The sequence below is a fragment of the Telopea speciosissima genome, chromosome 10 (genome assembly GCF_018873765.1).
Source record: "Telopea speciosissima isolate NSW1024214 ecotype Mountain lineage chromosome 10, Tspe_v1, whole genome shotgun sequence".
Classification (NCBI taxonomy): Eukaryota; Viridiplantae; Streptophyta; class Magnoliopsida; order Proteales; family Proteaceae; genus Telopea; species Telopea speciosissima.
In genome coordinates, this window is record NC_057925.1 from 38731563 (window position 1) to 38749178 (window position 17616).

Genomic DNA, 17616 nt, shown 5'->3' on the forward strand with positions numbered 1-17616 from the left:
TGGATTTCCATCCATAGGAGATTGCACAATTAAGGGAAGAATCACCCAACAGCTATCCCAACGGTTCTCCCGCTACCAACACTTATCCAATAAAAAAATCTATTCATAATATTAATGTGATTAGAAATCAAGATTTGTCCTTAAATAAGGACTGTACACAGAGAGCAATATAGAAAGTGCAGGTTCAAGGATTGTCTGTAATGGAAGAAATGGAGAAAGAATATCTAATTTCAATACTTATGGCTTACATACAGGATGTTCTCAAACCTCAAGTGTGAACACAAAGACTAAAATGGCCTTAAGCATTTCTAAAGAGGAATTGTAATCAGAAGTGGACCAGTCGGAATGGATGCCCATGTTCATGAACTGTATTTCCTCTTTCTTGTCTGATCCTGAATCTGCTGGGCCAGCATTGACAAGAATATTTGGATTTTTTCCAAATGAAATATCTAATTTTGGCGACAGTAACCTTTCTTATCCTCACTGACTCACTCTACTTTTTTTTTTGTATCGTAATCCTCACAAACATCTGGACCCAAACAGCTAAGCTGATTCTCATCTAAAAAAATAAAAATAAAAATAAAAATAAAAAGCTAAGCTGATTCATGAGTGGAATTGGTGTGAAGGGTTACTGTAAGTTGTACGTGTTAAGCTCTCACTTTCCTCTTCATGGGTTGGTGATGAACTAATAATGTAATGATGGGATCCACTTCCTGACAGAATTAAGGAAGAGAGCCAAAAAGTTCTGCATTTCAATCCGATAAAACACATGTCAATACAAGATGAAATGAGGAGAAGTAGAAGTAAGAGAAGTAAGAGCCAAAGAAGACTCCTATCAATGTGAAAGGTTCTTAGATATTCGTATGCCGGTGGCGCAAGTGGAGCCCACGCGGTTCCAGAAATAAAGTTAGCCGTCCTGCACTAACATTTTTACAAATTCAAAAGCAATAAAGAACACGTAAGATCTCCTACAGTAGCTTTTCCTCCTCTTTTTTAGACTTTAAAATCCACCAACGAATTCCAGAATCTTGGTCACAGAGCAATATTGGTTCACTACAACTCTGTGATGGGTTTCTTCTTCTTCTTCTTCATCAGCTTCTTTGTAGTAATGACTCATACAGAGGCTGATAAGATGGTTCCGGCCATGTTTGTGTTTGGAGACTCACTGGTTGATGTGGGTAACAACAATCACATAAAGCTCTCACTCTCAAAGGCCAACTACCCTCACAACGGCATCGATTTTGCAGGCCAGAAAGCCACCGGCAGGTTCACTAATGGCAAGAATGCCGCAGATTTCCTTGGTACGTCACTCTCAATACTCTTTCTTCCTCAATCAGATTAGGGGGTTTTGCATGCGATTCTTTGGGGATCTAACTGACCTTGTTAAATGTGTTTTTATTTTTATATTTTTTTTTTTGGTTTAATGGGCAGCTGAGAAACTGGGCATACCGACTTCACCGCCTTATCTCTCGCTTGTTTCGGCATCAAACAAGAGCAATGCATTCCTTGGTGGTGTAAGCTTTGCTTCAGGAGGAGCCGGCATTATGAATGACACCAATAAGCTTTTCGTAAGCAGTCATTTCAAACATAAAAAGAAAAAAAAATTCTCATTCGTTTTAGGGAGATTATTACGGTTCTTTATCTCCTTCAGTTCTCTGCCCGGCCCAGTTCCTCTAACAAGGGGGTTGTAATGATCACCCTACCCTTGCCCGAACACTCTGTCTGGGAGAGGTCCATCACCCCTTATTAGAGGAACTTGGGAACTGGATCGAGCAAAGAATTGGAGGAGATAATTTTCCGATTATTACTTGGATCATAGTTGGAAAACTTATATGACTGGGCTGAGTCATCGGAGTTGAGTCAAAATTTTGGAAAATCTGGTGAGTCGTGTGAGCTAGTTCAGGGTAAATAATGGCGAGACTTGTTCATATAGGACTCAGTATTTTTACCCAAATAATAGAATTGAACAGTTTAATCTTTATAAAAAAATAAAATAAATAAAACCATGAAACAGATTAAACTCAATATTTTTACCCAAGTCATGATAGATTTGATGAGCTTAGTCTTGTTTTTTTTCTAATCAAAAAGCGGATTCACTTAGAAACTAGGTTGAGTAAAATAGTAAATTCATATTCTAACACAATAAGAAACCCTCAACTCCCCTTTTCCTTTCTCTTGTTCAATGGTTTACACTCAAAATACATTAATATGTGATCCCTTGATTTGTTGTTTTCCTCTCATTTTTCAAATATATATATATACACATTGAAAAAAATGACTTGCCTTGGTCGGCTTTTTTAGAGCCGAGTCACTAGGTTTTTTAAAAGGAGTCGAATTAGAAAACATGATTTTCCAACTACGACTTGGACTAGTAATAGAGGATTTTAATCATCTCCAATACCCTCATCTACCAGTGAGGTGCAGTGAGGGGCTGATTGCATGACATGTGAATTATTCCAAATCCAACAATTGGATCAAAAAATAAAGAAAGAAGAAAAGCAGTGAATCACTCATGGATTATTCCAAATCCAACAATTGGATCAAAAAATAAAGAAAGAAGAAAAGCAGCTAATCACTCTCATGGATTATTTCAAATCCAACAGCAAGATCAAAAGAAGAAAGAAAGAAGAAAAGCAGCCAATCATTGGATTTGAAATAATCTTCAGTGCACCTCGCTTGGCAGATGAGGGCATTGGATAGGATTAAAATCCAATGGTAGGGACGGGTGAAAAAACAAATAAAAATTATAGAATTGCGGTGAACGTGGATCGAACACGTGACCTTCAGATCTTCAGTCTGACGCTCTCCCAACTGAGCTATCCCCGCATGTGTTTGGTATAATGTTTTGGTTTTTTTTGTGTGAATAACAGAAATCACTTTCAATCAACGAACAAATCGATTACTACTCGACGGTATATGGAGATTTGGTGCAGCAGCTAGGAACTGTTGGAACGCAGAAGCTTTTGTCGAAGTCAATATTTGGTGTGGTGATTGGTAGCAATGACATGCTCGGTTACTTTAGACCAAAGTCCACTCTCCGCCTCAAGATGACTCCCCAGCAGCTCGTAAACTTGATGATTTCAACTCTACAAGGCCAGTTGAAGGTACTACTCATATCCAACATGGTCTTCAATCCTGACGATTCCGATCAGCCAGAATGGGGATCGAATCGGTTTGTGAAGATTCCCATCAGCAAGACTCAGTTGAAAATATCGAAAACAGAGCAGATTTGGTGGGAATGATTCAGAATTTTATCACGACCGATTCCAAGACCAATCCGATTATTCTGATTTTTCATATCGTGCTCCTGATCTAGTAGATCCCTTGGCAAAGACCATCAGGATTTGCACTTAAGAGTCTGGATCACCTACCCATATGTGTACCCTACACATATGGTTATGTGATGTGTTCTTTTTGCTTCTATACATAAACGAGGGCGAGCCTTGGTGCAACAGTAAGCTTGTTCCATTGTGATCAAGTAGTTATGGGTTCGAGTCTGGAAATAGCCACTCTGCAAAAACAAGGGTAAGACTGTGTATGCTATGACTCTCCCCAGACCCCATAGTGGTGGGAGCCTCATGCACTGGGTAAACCTTTTAAATATCTCAAATCAGGTTCCTCCACCATGGGTAACCACCCTACCCTACTCCATCCCATACCATCCATGCAATGTGGTGATCCCCACAAACCAAAGGTTGTCCCCACATCCTATGGACGTTGTGAGATATGGGGTGGGATGGTTGCTTGCAGGGGAGGGGATCTGGACTCAAATACCTCTCCATACATTCTTAATCGCAACTGGTGATTTGAGTTCATCTCTAAATTGCTCGAATCGAGCTCAATCGATACCTACTACTCTCTTTCGCATCATTCTTTATAGGGAAAATGTTCTCTGGGGGCACAGACCACATCCAGACACAGTGGATGGCGAAATGACTGCCCCGCTCCCAGAGATGCCAGTGCACGCTCTCATTGACTGCCGCACGTACGTGGGCCCTGCACTCCCCTTTCTTTATATTATGCCATAGGTTTTTTTTTTTTCAAGTTAGTAGAGTATTGAATCAAAAACTCAAAAAAATCACAGATTTTGAATGTTCATTTTTATTGTCCCTTAACCTCTTGCTCTCATTATATGTGCAGAGGATATACAACCTTGGTGGGCGTAAGTTCGCTATGATCGGCGTTGGAGCAATTGGGTGTTGCCCATCACAGAGAAACCAAAACAAATCAGAGGAATGCAATGAAGAAGCAAATTACTGGACTCATACATACAATGAAGGCATCAAGACACTGCTTAAGGGGATGAAATCAGACTACAATGACATTAACTATTCCTTCTTTGATACATACGCTATGTTGCTCAACTTCATCAGAGATCCAGCTACATATGGTATAACAACATATTTGTTCTCATTTTGGTTCTTTATTTTAAGAAGGATTGGCGATGAATTATCTTTTATTCCTATTGGCTAATTTCAGGGTTTACAGAGGTTAAAGCGGCTTGTTGTGGGCTGGGAAACCTCCATGCCAATGTTCCTTGCTTGCCCATTGCCGAATACTGTTCCAACAGAGGAAATCATATCTTCTGGGATCTCTACCATCCCACAGAGGCAGCTTATCGCATCTTTGTGGATAACGTTTTTGACGGTTCACCACCATATGTATATCCTATCAACGTAAGGCAACTAGCTGTTATGTAAGCTGTAAAAGAGAGAGTTAATACTATTTCATATATTCTAGATGAGAAAATAGGAACCTCCACTGTTTAAAGAGATAAATTTTGGTCATGAGAGAGATCCAATACTTGAAGCATTGGCATGGCTCCTACAGCCTACCTGATGGATCATCCAATTGATAATTGATTGGATGATTTAGAATAATAACTGTCTTTAATCTGTTAGTCTATATTCATGGGTACACAAACAAAAAGAATTTACATGCTTACCCTAATTTCAACTGTAATACTATGTTTTTAATTCAATTTGTTACTTATCAAAAAATATATATATATATTAGGATGGAACCTGACGAGGAATTCTTCATATTTGTTGTCTCTCCATCTGTTGATCTTGTATGCTCACTTGTCCATACAATTGCTAGAATTAGCAACTAATGGACATTGCTATCAACAAACGCTTAAACATTTAGAGATGGGGGTGAATCAGCATTTGTTAAAATTTTTTCTTTTTCAACTTTTGACGGAACCACATTGTAACACAATCTTATGTATTCCCGCCTCGCAACCAAGATTGGTCAAGCCTACTAGGATGTGCACACCCACTTTACAAGCAAACACACTCCAATATGTCCAAACATAATCCACAACACTAGTCTTGCATGTGGTTCGCAATGTGCCGACATCTACAGAGCAATACCCATATCAAGGTTTTTGTATATTACTCAATACTCTACTCTTTTAACTACTACAACGGCGTCAGCTCAAGATGAGTTTCATACTTCAGTCCTAGATCATACAAGAACCAGGGCAACCACCCCAAATTGCAAACCTATCAAACACCCACTTGATAGCCCTTATAATGCAATAACGTAATCAAAATACAAATCCCCCCATTACAAGGTTCAATCTAGATCAATCAACATTCATCTATAACCTAAAATACAAAATAGGGATTTGACACAGCATTACCTCTTGAGAAGCCCTAATCACTGAAACTCAGGATTCTATTATTCACAACACATTCCTCTGCCTACGGGAATCTCAAACAACATATAACAATCGATCATAGGTTGACAGACCGACCCATATGATCAAGACGAAGAAATAAAGAGAAAACCTAGGTCATAGAACGTCCTTATGCTACAAGTGACGACACCATTGTGTTCCCCTCAAAAAAATACATAGTTTCAAAAAAATATTTGCACCAAAAGACCTTTAAATAGTGAGATATGGCCTCTCAAAGTTAGACTAACAAACAATGAAATCTAGGTTTAGTTTCGTCATTTAGTTAAAGATTTGTGACATGGCGAATGTAACAAGTTGATGACAGCTAGCACAACATCAGATCGAAATTCAAACATGGACCAGTAACACGCTTTTAGCCTTGAATATTCCAAGAATATTGTTTTGTCAGAAGTGGGCTTTGTACACTCTGCCACCAAAACCAAATGAAATAAAATCTATATAGCGCTAACAGAATACACAATTTACACCCGATCAAAACCGTGTAAATGGCAAATGGATCCTCCTCCCTTCTTTACCACCGTCGCTAGTAAGTACCCTTTCCTTACTCCCGATAAGTCTTTATATGTTCCCTGTTATTAATGAGGTTTCATTTTATTTGAAGACCCATCTTTTTTTTTTTTCGGGTTCTAAAACCTAAAAAGTATATTAATGATGAATTGACTTTACTTGTCAATTGACCTGTTAATCGAAAAGCTCATTGGATCATAAAAATTTTTAAATAGTTATTCAAGTTCGACATAACTCTTGAATTATGAAGCAAAGTAAACAAAAGTATTAAAAATAAATAAATGATTTTGATCTCAAAATTAAATGTAAGCAAGTCAATGAAACAGCCAGAGGTTATTACATAAAATAAACAATTTTTTTACATTTAAAATAAATTTAAGAAAAATCGAACGCTGTTTGGTTGTGTGATACCTATGCCCAGACATAAGAGAGCACAAAATTATGGTCCTATACCCTTGTGAAATAAAAAATCTCATCTATGTTGATGTTCCTACATGCGCTCTCATTGATATTGCACTACTAGTGCAGGGGTCACGTGACCAGGCAACAATCTCTTGCCTTAAATAGGACAAATTTTGAAATAATCTCTACTTGGAAGTTGGAACAACCTTTCAACCAAATGCTTTCATATGCAAAGTGCATAAAGAAGCATAAAAGTGTACCTAGAGTCAATTATGGTTGATATCTAGTTTATATTATGAAATATGTTTTAGGCTTCCATGTGGCAATTTTTTTTTTAAATTTCTGCCACAAGAATCCAGTAAGTCCAATAGCACCTGAGTGAGTTCACTTTGCCAACTGGCCCGACCTACTCCAAATTCGCTCCATTATTTGACACTCTGTACGAAAACTTCTATAACTTCTCCATTTTAGATCGAAATCGAACGAAACCAGGTGTGTTGGAAAGTAGACTCAATGAACTTCAACTTTCATGTTCACCACTTCTTTGAATTCTTCCATTAGGCCCTTAAAAATTAGATTCAAAGATGACCCTTCCATGCTGACTTGTGATCACTTTTTCAATAATTTTTTGAAACATCATTTGAAGCTTCCACATGTTGCCACACTTCATAAACCACTCTAAAACACCTCAAAAGATTGTTGAACATGTCCCGAAGGTATAGTATACTAATATCCATCTCGGTCTTCCACAACACTACATGCGAATCATCTGACCTGTACATCATCATAGTTACCTGTATACATGCGTAGTTGCCAACAATGACAACCTTTACCTTAGTAGTCCAACACCATTATGTAGACTGGAAGTACGAACCAACCTTGTTAGAATTAACAATTGTTGCCTCTCCCATAATGGGCTTAGTTGTTAATAGGCCCACGGACATAAGAAACATGCTTTACACAATAGAGCGGGTTAATTGGAAAGCTCATTACCCATTAAGGATATCACCTCCTATATTAGGCTCCATCAAACAAAGCCCATCAATCAACACCCATTCACTAATCCATACCCCTACACACGCACACCAGGTCAACATTGGATCCTATGGGAACCATAGAAGCCTTGGGGCTGGCCCTAAGGGGGTAAGGGGAGTTGAACTCAGGAAGCATGTCAATTTAGGTATACTCCCTTTTCAATTGAGCTACACCCTTGGAGTTAGCTATAATACTAAGGCACTTCCACCCTTCTGGTTTCAAGTACCCAGCCAATGGAGAGAGAAGCAATCCCAATGGCATCGTAAGAAGCAATGAAGTTGTTATCCCAAGTGTCCAACAACAAAAATGAGAACATTCCATCCAACATATCCACAGATTCTTCAAGATATTCTTCATATTATCAAAGAAATACGAAGAACCAATTACAGTTTTAAAAATCCAACAACCATCTGAATTTAAGTTGGATTCTAGAGAGTCTGTCGAAGACCATAGAGATATGGCGAGAGGCGGTTGATCTAGACACAAAAGCTAGAGAACCAAGGTCCAAAGGAGTTGTAAAGAAGAGCCGCGTGACAAGGAGGCTGAACGAAAGCTAGATATCCAAGTCCAGGAGCTTGGCGAGCAGGTCTGGGAGGTTAGAAGAAACCAAGCAGGAGTAGACAAGCATGATTTCTCAAGCGAGACGACACTATCCGATCAGGTAATGAGGGTACCCCTTCCTCGCGAATTCTATGATGCCGACCATTGACTCGTACGATGGTTACACCGATCCCCTAAACCACAACTCTCTTCCAAATTTTGCAATTTCTGAAAATTTTACTATTTAGAATGGACACCCATATTGGATTGAGGACACTCTTGCTATCCTAAGTTGAAAAAGATGTTCTATGGTAACATGTGTGTTAGTGGATATGGGGAATCCCTTGGCATCACCACCTATGTGAAAGGAATTTACATAGAATTTGGAATTGAAGATTTGGGAGAAATTTTGGGTACAGCAAGCACAGGACCCTAAGGTAGTTAAGTCAAAAGTCTAGCCACAAAGACTTCATAAATGAAGTCAAAGTGCACGGGTAAATCATGATTAACTATGAGAATACCTACAAGATTAAGACCAAAAATTTGAAGGCTCTTCCAAAGATTATTTGCCTGATTGTGCAATACAATCTCATGTCCCAAAGTAGTCATCCGGAAGACGTACTCCCATTCCAAGCCTACCTCACCTAATGTATCGGCATTGGCAACTAGTCAACTTGCCCTACATCACCATGAAGTATATGGATGTGATTGCCTTATGGAAGGCTAATTGGCCATATATTTCATTACTTCAGAGTGAATGTCAGAGGAGAAGCAATTACCCTTGCACAAACTAACATTGATGCCACAACACTGAAGGGGATGCGAAGTGTGACGATGATGCACCTGCAGAAGGAGAGCCCCAACAACCTCCTACTAGACCCTACCTCACATGGACAACAGAAGATAATGATATGGTAGGAAAACAATAAATAGAACCTTTCCTAGAAATAGACGACAAGGACCCATGTGCAACCCAGATTTTGTCCTTACCCGAACAAGGGAGGTATGAATGAAATAACTCTGATGATGATTCTTCAGTAAAAGGTGCTGGTTAGCAAAAATTTTCTGTGTTTTCTTTCCCTAGGTTTTCATGGCCGATCCTCCCCCAAGGGAGGATTGCCCTCATGATCCCCCTTTGAATCCGGCCACTAGTGGCAGCAAGGCTATGCCCTTTGCTAGTGTGGTTGTCAGGTCACTGTCCACAAAACCGGTGGATGTGGAAATCAAGAAACCATCAAATTTTTTTGGAAACCCAGCAGTATTTTTCACGAAGGATGAGATTGAAAAGTCTGAGGCATCTTCTTGCACCATTCTAGTTGCCAAGTGTTCATATGGCAGACCTTCCCTCTTCTCCATTAAAGAGCACATTCGGAAGTCCTTTTTCTTGTAAGGGGATGTTATTGTATCGACTCTAGACCCACGGCATGTGTTGCTTAGGTTTACAATTCATGCAGATTTCGTGAAGGTATTGATGAAGGATCAGATGCATATTCAGGGTTTTCTGATGCGATTCATGAAGTGGACCAGTGATTTCACGTCTGGATGGGAGTCACCGTTTTCCCCGATGTGAGTGTCGCTCCCTGGGCTCCCCATCAATTTTTATCAAGGGAATTTTCTTCTTTCGATTGCGGGAGCAATTGGAAAAGTTTTGAAGGTGGATGGTGCGATGGTTACTTGCACGCGCATAGTAGCGCTAGATTCTGTATGGAGATGGATGTTCAAGCTTCTCGGCCGTCCAAGATCTGCATTGGGTGTGGCATGGACAGGTTCTATCAGAAGGTAGTTACGAAAAGATTCCCCTGTATTGTGTTAATTGTTCAAAGCTAGCGCATGCTGGTGATTCGTGCAGGAAGGTAGCGAAGAAGAGGGGTGTAAGTGATGATGTTACAGATCCAAAAGGGAAGGCAGTTGCCCAGGAAATTGATAACGGCACGGCCAAGGGGATTGAAGACGATGGGATCGATCGTGGTTTAGAGGTTGTTTCAAAAGATGGAGAGGGTTACTCTCGTGAAGCTGCGACTCATGTGCATTCACAGGGCTCGGTGGAGAGGGTGCAAAGAATCCACGTTGGAGGCTTGCAAAGGCCGGGTCGTTGGAGACCTGCCAGAGGTAGGGGTGTGGTATCCCAGGCTAATACGTCTTCTACCATATTGGGTGATGTGCATGGACAGAATGGTGATGATGGTCAGTTGGGGCTTTTTTAGGGGGATGGTTCTCACGTTGAGATTGATTCACATGACAATGCCATAGTGCAACAAGGGCCTGGGGATGGTCTCGGCTTCTATGATTTTGGCAGATCCCATTGAATGTCTAGAGGGAGAAATTCATAGTGTTGATGGGGGTTTGGTTGGTTTGCAAGAGGAGGTTGCTCAGGCGGTGCAAGGGCCTTTGCCACATGCGATATCAAATGCCATTGATAATCCTCAGATGGTTGTGGGCAGCAAGTTTTCTTTGTCGGTGGAGAAGCCATATGCGATATCAGAAGTGAGAGATCCTGGGCTTCAGGAACCCGTGTTTAAGGGAGGCTCAAAGCAGGTGTTTATGGAGGTGGTCAGCGAGAAGAGTTCGGCGGAGGATGAGGAGGCCAGCAATGGGAGGATTTTTACGATCTCGCGATTGGTAGGAAGATCGCCGAAGGCTTATTTTGACGGTTGCAAATCCGGCTGGGGTGCCAAGGATGACCAGGTTCAGGCTATGAGGGATAGGGACCTTACGAATAAAAACTCATGCTGGACAACCTGAGGTCTTTCAATGAGTCGCTGGAGGAGAGGCTTCATAGGACTTTTGAGAAGAGGGGATCAAGTTCCCTTCTGCTCCAAGAGCTCGGTTAAGGATAAAGTGGTTCAGCATCCATTCACAAGATCTATGGATCCTAAACGCGCAACCAAGAAATCTTCTAAATGAATTATATCTTTTGGAATGCTTGAGGCATAGGAAACAAACCTACTACTAAGCGCCTGAAAGCTTTGGTGGACATGCATAAGGTTGATGTCGTGGGTGTGGCTGACCCTAAAGCTCAATTCTCCAAAGCGAGGAAAATCATGAGAGGGTTAGGTATGGATTCCGTTTTCTCTAACGGTATTGTTTTGGGGGAAAGAGCATGGATCTTTTCGAAGTGCAATGTACAGGTTGTTGTGTTAGAGGTGCATCAGCAGTTTATCACGGTGGAGTGCGTTAACCCTTTCAAGCCTGTGAAGTTCTTATTAACCTTTGTGCATGGGGGCTGCTTGGTGGCTGATAGGAGAGAGATGTGGGAGCGTTTGGATCTGTTTGCCAAGACATGCTCTCTCCCTTGGGCAATAGGGGGAGATTTCAATGCTATCTTATCCCCGACAGAAAAGATTAGGGGACACCCGGCGTGTTCGTTATCTCTTGAAGATTATGGCAACTTTGTTAATAATGAGGCTCTCCTTGATGCTAGGTACGTTGGAAACATCTTCACTTGGACAAACAAGCAAGAGGGAGCCTCCAAGATAATGGCTCGCCTTGACCGGTTTCTGCTTAACAATGCCTGGTTGTCAGCCTTCCAGTCGAGCCAGGTAAGTCACTTGAACAGGGATTGCTCGGATCATGCTCCCTTATTGTTTAATGTCTCTTTGGCTTGTTCCCCCTTTTTTTCCTCATTTAAATTCCAGCAGATGTGGCTTCACCATCCAAACTTTCATGATTACGTGAAGGAACAGTGGAGTAAACCCGCCTTTGGATCCTCGTTGTTTGTGTTATACTTAAAATTGAAGACTCTCCGTACGGGCCTTCGTACATGGAACAAAGAGGTTTTTGGAAACATTCATCAAAACGTCAGGAATGCTAAAGATGAGGTTAACAGGGTTGAAGCAGCTTTTGATCAGCTCTCTAACACACAGGCTAAAGAAGTTTTGAATGTGGCCAAAGAAAACCTAAAGAGTGTTTTGTTACAGGAGGAGATTTTTTTGAGGCAAAAATCAAGGGTAACCTGGCTTAAGGAGGGAGAATGGAACACAAAATTCTTTCATGCAATGGTAAATGTAAGAAGAAAGAATGTTGATATTGTTAAAATCAAATTAGGTGATGGGAGGTGGTTAGAGGAACCTGATGATGTAAAGGCTGAAGCTGTTCGGCATTTTTTGAACATTTTTTCTTTGCAGGGAAGTGATATTGATGAGGATCTGTTGGATTACATCCCTCAGTTGGTGACTACTAAAGATAACTCTGGGCTTTTAATTGCTCCTTCCTTGAAAGAGGTGAAAGAGGTTGTTTTCTCCCTCTCCTATGATAGTGCCCAAGGGCCGGATGACTTTTCTGAGTAATTTTTTATGTCATGCTGGGACATTGTGGGGGAAGACATTTGGGCAGCGATGAAGGATTTTTTCTCAGGGGGGAACCTTCCTAAAAGTTACACTTCGACAATCCTTGTCCTCATTCCAAAAAAAGAGAATCCGAAGGTAATGGCTGATTTCCAACCCATTAGCCTTTGAAAATTTTCTTAAGATTATTGCAAAAATTTTCTCTACTAGATTGCTAATTTTCTACCGAACTTGATCGCAGAGGAACAAGGAGATTTCATGCAGGGTAGGTGCATTCATGATACTATTGCCCTTGTCCAGGAGGTGACACAGGATCTGAATAGAAAAACCAAAGAGGGTAATGTCGTTCTTAAACTTGATATGACAAAGGCCTATGACCGCATAGAATGGAATTTTCTTTACTCTGTTCTAGCCAAATTTGGTTTTACAAGCATTTGGATTGACTTAATAAAGAAAATCATGGAGAACTGTTGGTTTTCAATTACTTGGGGAGGAGTTCCTTCTGGTTATTTTAAGTCTTCTAAGGGGTTGTGGCAAGGTGATCCCCTTTCCCCTGCTTTATTTATCCTTGCAGAGGAGGTTCTTAGTAGAGGTTTAAAAAAACTTTTCCTGGAAGGTAGGGCTACTTTTTTCCAATTTCCTAGATGTTGCCCGGGTATCTCCCACTCTTTGTTTGCTGATGACACTATTATCTTCACCAAGGGGTTGAAAAGGTCGTTGAAGCAGATCCTGGGGTTTATTGGCATGTATGAAGGTTTCTCAGGCCAACTGGTTAATAAACAGAAGAGTTGTTCCATAATGAGTCCCAAAACTTCGAAAGCCAAGGCTCGAATGATGGAGAATGTTACAGGTTTTTCCATGAGTTGTTTACCCCTAACTTATTTGGGGGCGCCCCTGTTTACAAGAAGACTTAAGATTTTTATTTTTTTTATGATTTCTTGGGGAAAGTTAGATCTAAAGTTGTCAGTTGGAAAGGAAAACTCTTATCTACAGGTGGACGACTTACGCTTTTAAAACATGTGCTTGCCTCAATGCCTATACATGTTCTTGCCACCCTTGATCTTCCCAAGGTAGTGATTGGAAAGTTCTATGGAATATGTGCTGATTTCTTTTGGGGAAGTTCGGAATGGGGTAAACGCCACCATTGGATTAGTTGGAACAAAGTGTGTAGGCCGATGACGGAAGGAGGATTAGGTGTTAGGAGGCTAGAAGATGTTGGTGTGTCCTTGAGGCTAAAGGGCCTTTGGCGCATCATTTCTGAAAACTCCTTATGGAGTAATTTCTTCAAAGCCATATTTTTTAAAAATCTTGACATTGCTATGGCTGAGCCAAGGAGGATTGGGTCTAAGTCTTGGAGAAATACTCTTGCTTATAAGGATTTCTTCCTTGCTAGATCCAAGTGGTTGATCGGCTCTGGTAATTCACATTTCTGGCTAGACAATTGGTTTGGTGAAGGCCCTCTAATCGATTTGGTGGATAATGCCTTGCAAGTGGATGTGTCTCTATGTGTGAAGGATGTGGTGCTTGAGAATGGGTTGTGGGACATGGAGATATTGAACCGAATTGATGATCTGGTGGTCAGGGACAGCATTGCTAATTGGAATGTTCTTTTCTCTAACAACGCTGATAGGTTGGTTTGGACCCCCTCTTATGACAGCCGGTTCACATCCAAATCTAGTTGGAATGAAATTAGGCAACGGTTCCCTCTTGTTACATATATGAAATGGATTTGGAACCAGCCTCTCCCAACAAAAATTGCCTTTTTTACTTGGCAGATCCTAAACTGTAAAATACCCACTGATGATGCTCTGATGTTCATTGGCATTCCAATGGCGTCTAGGTGTACTTGCTGCGGGAACCCAAGTAGGGAGTCGATTGACCACTACCTAATGGAAGATGGTACGACTGTCAAGGTTTGGGCTCATTTTTCTATGGTTTTTTATTTTAGTCATCATCCCCAAGACGTGAGGAGTAGGATCTGGCAGAATTTGGCTAGGTCGGATAGTCTTTGTGGCTTAATCACAAGAATTATTCCTTCTCTAATTGTTTGGGAGCTTTAATGCGAGAGGAATAACCGAAGGCATGGTGAGGGTGTTCGAACTGTAGGGATGTTATTTGGAAAATTAAAAGTTGGTGGGTGAACAACCTTTGTTACCCTTCAAAGTTGAAGCACTCGGTTAGCTCTCGAGAGTCTCTTATTCTAAACTGCTTTGGCTTGAAGGATAAGTCTCCCAAGAGAAGAGTGCCACGGCCTATTTATTGGTGCCCTCCTTTTGTATCTATGAATCTTAATGTTGATAGTGCTTGTAAAGGAAACTCCGGGCTTGGTGGTGGGGCAGGGATTCTTAGAAATAAGGAGGGAGCCATGTTGATGGCTTTCTCTAATTTTTATAAGGATTGCACTAATGTTGTGGCTGAGCTAAGAGTGTGAGGATCCGTTCCCAAAATTGCGCGTTCCAACGCTTGGTTCAAAGGGTTTGAGTTATGCTCCTCGGTTGGAGAGAGAGAAGGAATGCATCTTCTCAGGGGGTATGTCAATTTATCAGGGGATGGGGGTCATACAATTAAAAGAAATGGAGTCGCCACCTAGGATTAGGGCCTAGGACCCATTGGTGTAGCCCTGTGAAGGGCTACGGGACTTTGTTGGGTCTGGTCAAAGATTCGGGGTAAGTGGTCAGGTTACGAGAGTGGGAAGGTGTTAGGCACCCACCTTACCCGAGTAAATTGGTCTTTCTACTAGATGTTTGTTCTCGAATATTCTCCCTTTATGAATGTCCTATACCAACATGCAAGGCTAAGATGATGCACAAACTATTTAAATAAAATTAAACTATATTATACTAACTGCTATGTACACTACACAGGAATACTTAGAGGACTACATTGTGCTAAAATAAAAGGTTAACGGTAAAAACGTGTACCTATACACTTTAACCAATGCAATTACGAAAATACAATTTGAAAGACGTCCCCCGGCTCCAGTGGAGATAAATGACTGGCTTTATCCTTTATCGGACAAAGTAACGGCTTATGATGATTGAGTTGAACTCTGTCGGACAGAGTAATGGCGTCGGGTATTGAGGTGAACTCTTTCGGACAGAGTAGCGGCATTGGGTATTGAAATGGGAAACTACTTCGGTAGAGTAATGGCATCGGGTAGTGAAATGGGAAACTACTTCAGCAGCGTAACGGCGTCAGGTAGTGAAATGGGAAACTACTTCGGTAGAGTAATGGCGTCAGGTAGTTATGGGAGTGGGACACTCAGCTCTCGGATAAGGACTTTTCTGAGATTGGGTACGAAGGGGGGTTGGAAACTCGAGCTTGGGTTGACAGACTTCGGATAAAGGGACTAGGCTCAACTCTAAAGCTAGGAGTTAAGGGGACCCCGAGACAAGGGAAGCAGGGCTTCGGGAAGGGAAACGGGCAGAGATTTGGAGCCTAGGAGCTCCCCCTCTCTTGGGAACTTAGGACGTGAAAATGAGGGGTGGTGGGGGCAATTTATAGTCAAAGATCACGTTCGGCGGCGCCGCGGTGAAATCTGTGGCACTGCCATATAGGGTCGTGGTTTCACATGGGGCCGCCGTGCAGGTCCACGGTTTCTCGCGAGGCCACGGTTTCACGCGGGGCCGCACTAAGGATACTTTGGGACTGTGCGTGCCTCCGAGGTGGAACAGGGGTTATCTGGTTTACTCTGAAAAAATGGGTTTAAAGGGCATTGCCAGTCTTTTGCGTTCGGTTGTCGTCATTGCTGGGGGGTGACAAAATTCAGCGTCTATAAAGAGCTCTTCATGATGGTTTGAAAATGTGTTTGGACTTGGGTCTATCATATTTTGTGGTTAACTCGGACTCATCACTAATGGTCCAAATGGTTACCGAGAAGAAATGCAACTTGTGGAAGGGGTGGTACTGGTTTCAAGAAATCCTTATGCTTTGTAATTAGTCCAGGGCGGCCATCGTTTTTGTGTTTCGAGAGAGTAATCGAGCGGCTAATTATCTTGCTAAGTTGGCTTGCGAGACAAAAACTAACAATGTTTTCCACGCTGAGTCTGTGCTACCTAGGGATCATAGTTGAACTCTTTGGGAAGACAGATTGGGTTTCCCAATTCTTAGGAATTAGTTTCTTTCTTGTTCTTTGCTCTTTTTTAGCTTTGATGATGTAAGGGCGTTAGGTTAGAGTGTTCGAGATCTTCTTTTGGTTCTCGTTGGGTTGGGGTAAGGGGCTATATCCCCCCTTGTATGTTCTTCAATTTTATTAAAATTAATAAAGTTTAGGGGCCTCCCCCCGGTTCCTAGATAATATTTGGTGATAAGATGGGCATTAGAAACTTGCCAAGGGATGAAGAGGATGAGTTGAGAGATATTCTGAACGGAATGAGGAGTGTGATGATGATGCCCTGCATAAAGAGAGCCCCAACAACCTTCTACTAGACCCTATCTCACTAGGCAATACTATGCAACAAGTGAGCGATCAGGATGGACTTGCTCAAGGATGTCTGATATGGGTAAAGGTGTTATAGCTGCACCTTAGATCCTAATATTCTAATTAATTATCCTTGTGATGTGTGTAGATGGTGCTTCCACGTATGCTGGTGAGCTGTTCGCCTTGGTGGTCAAGCCTAGTCATAAGATCATTGATGACTTCACGGGTTTGCCCGTTGAAGAAAGGTCCCTCAACCGAGAGTGAAGAAAATTTGTCGATGGCGACTCGTCGACTACCCTCCTAGTACTAGCCCTAAGAGCAAGGAGTACCAGAGGGCACACCCCATGTCGCCCCATTTAGACACTTCACTTAGTGATGAACTTGGCATCGCAGTGGGGAAACTCTTTGGGATCATAGGGGACACACCGTGATGGTCAGGGGGTAAGTTACCAACCTTGTTTACACTTATGTGTCTTCCCCTCCATGACCTTGAGGTACGGGCTAAGGCCCGGAGGCCTTCCTTTTACTGTCTAGCCCTTTAAGCTGGAACGGATCCACGAACGGACCCACGTTTGATGAGTTACATTCGAGGATCCGTTAGTACCGTTTGATGCTGGTATGTTGTTTATCTTATGTGGGACCCACATGCCCGTGTCCTAGACACCAAGGCAAGGTTCCAAGACATGGTGGACCCTACCCTTAATCTCACATTATATTGTTGGACG

The 17616-nt window shown here is 41.7% G+C and overlaps 1 protein-coding gene and 1 non-coding gene across 2 annotated transcripts; one reads left to right on the plus strand and one right to left on the minus strand.

Moving 5' to 3' along the window:
• Positions 1-1037: 1037 nt before the first annotated feature.
• On the plus strand, positions 1038-4747 carry LOC122641454 (GDSL esterase/lipase At5g55050). The gene is made up of 5 exons (XM_043834689.1): positions 1038-1301; positions 1432-1568; positions 2871-3104; positions 4141-4390; positions 4480-4747. Exons 1-5 carry the CDS (start codon positions 1067-1069, stop codon positions 4698-4700), a joined length of 1077 nt encoding a protein of 358 aa, XP_043690624.1. The 5' UTR covers positions 1038-1066; the 3' UTR covers positions 4701-4747.
• On the minus strand, positions 2754-2826 carry TRNAF-GAA. The gene has a single exon. It is a non-coding gene; the product is annotated as a tRNA-Phe (tRNA).
• Positions 4748-17616: the final 12869 nt, after the last annotated feature.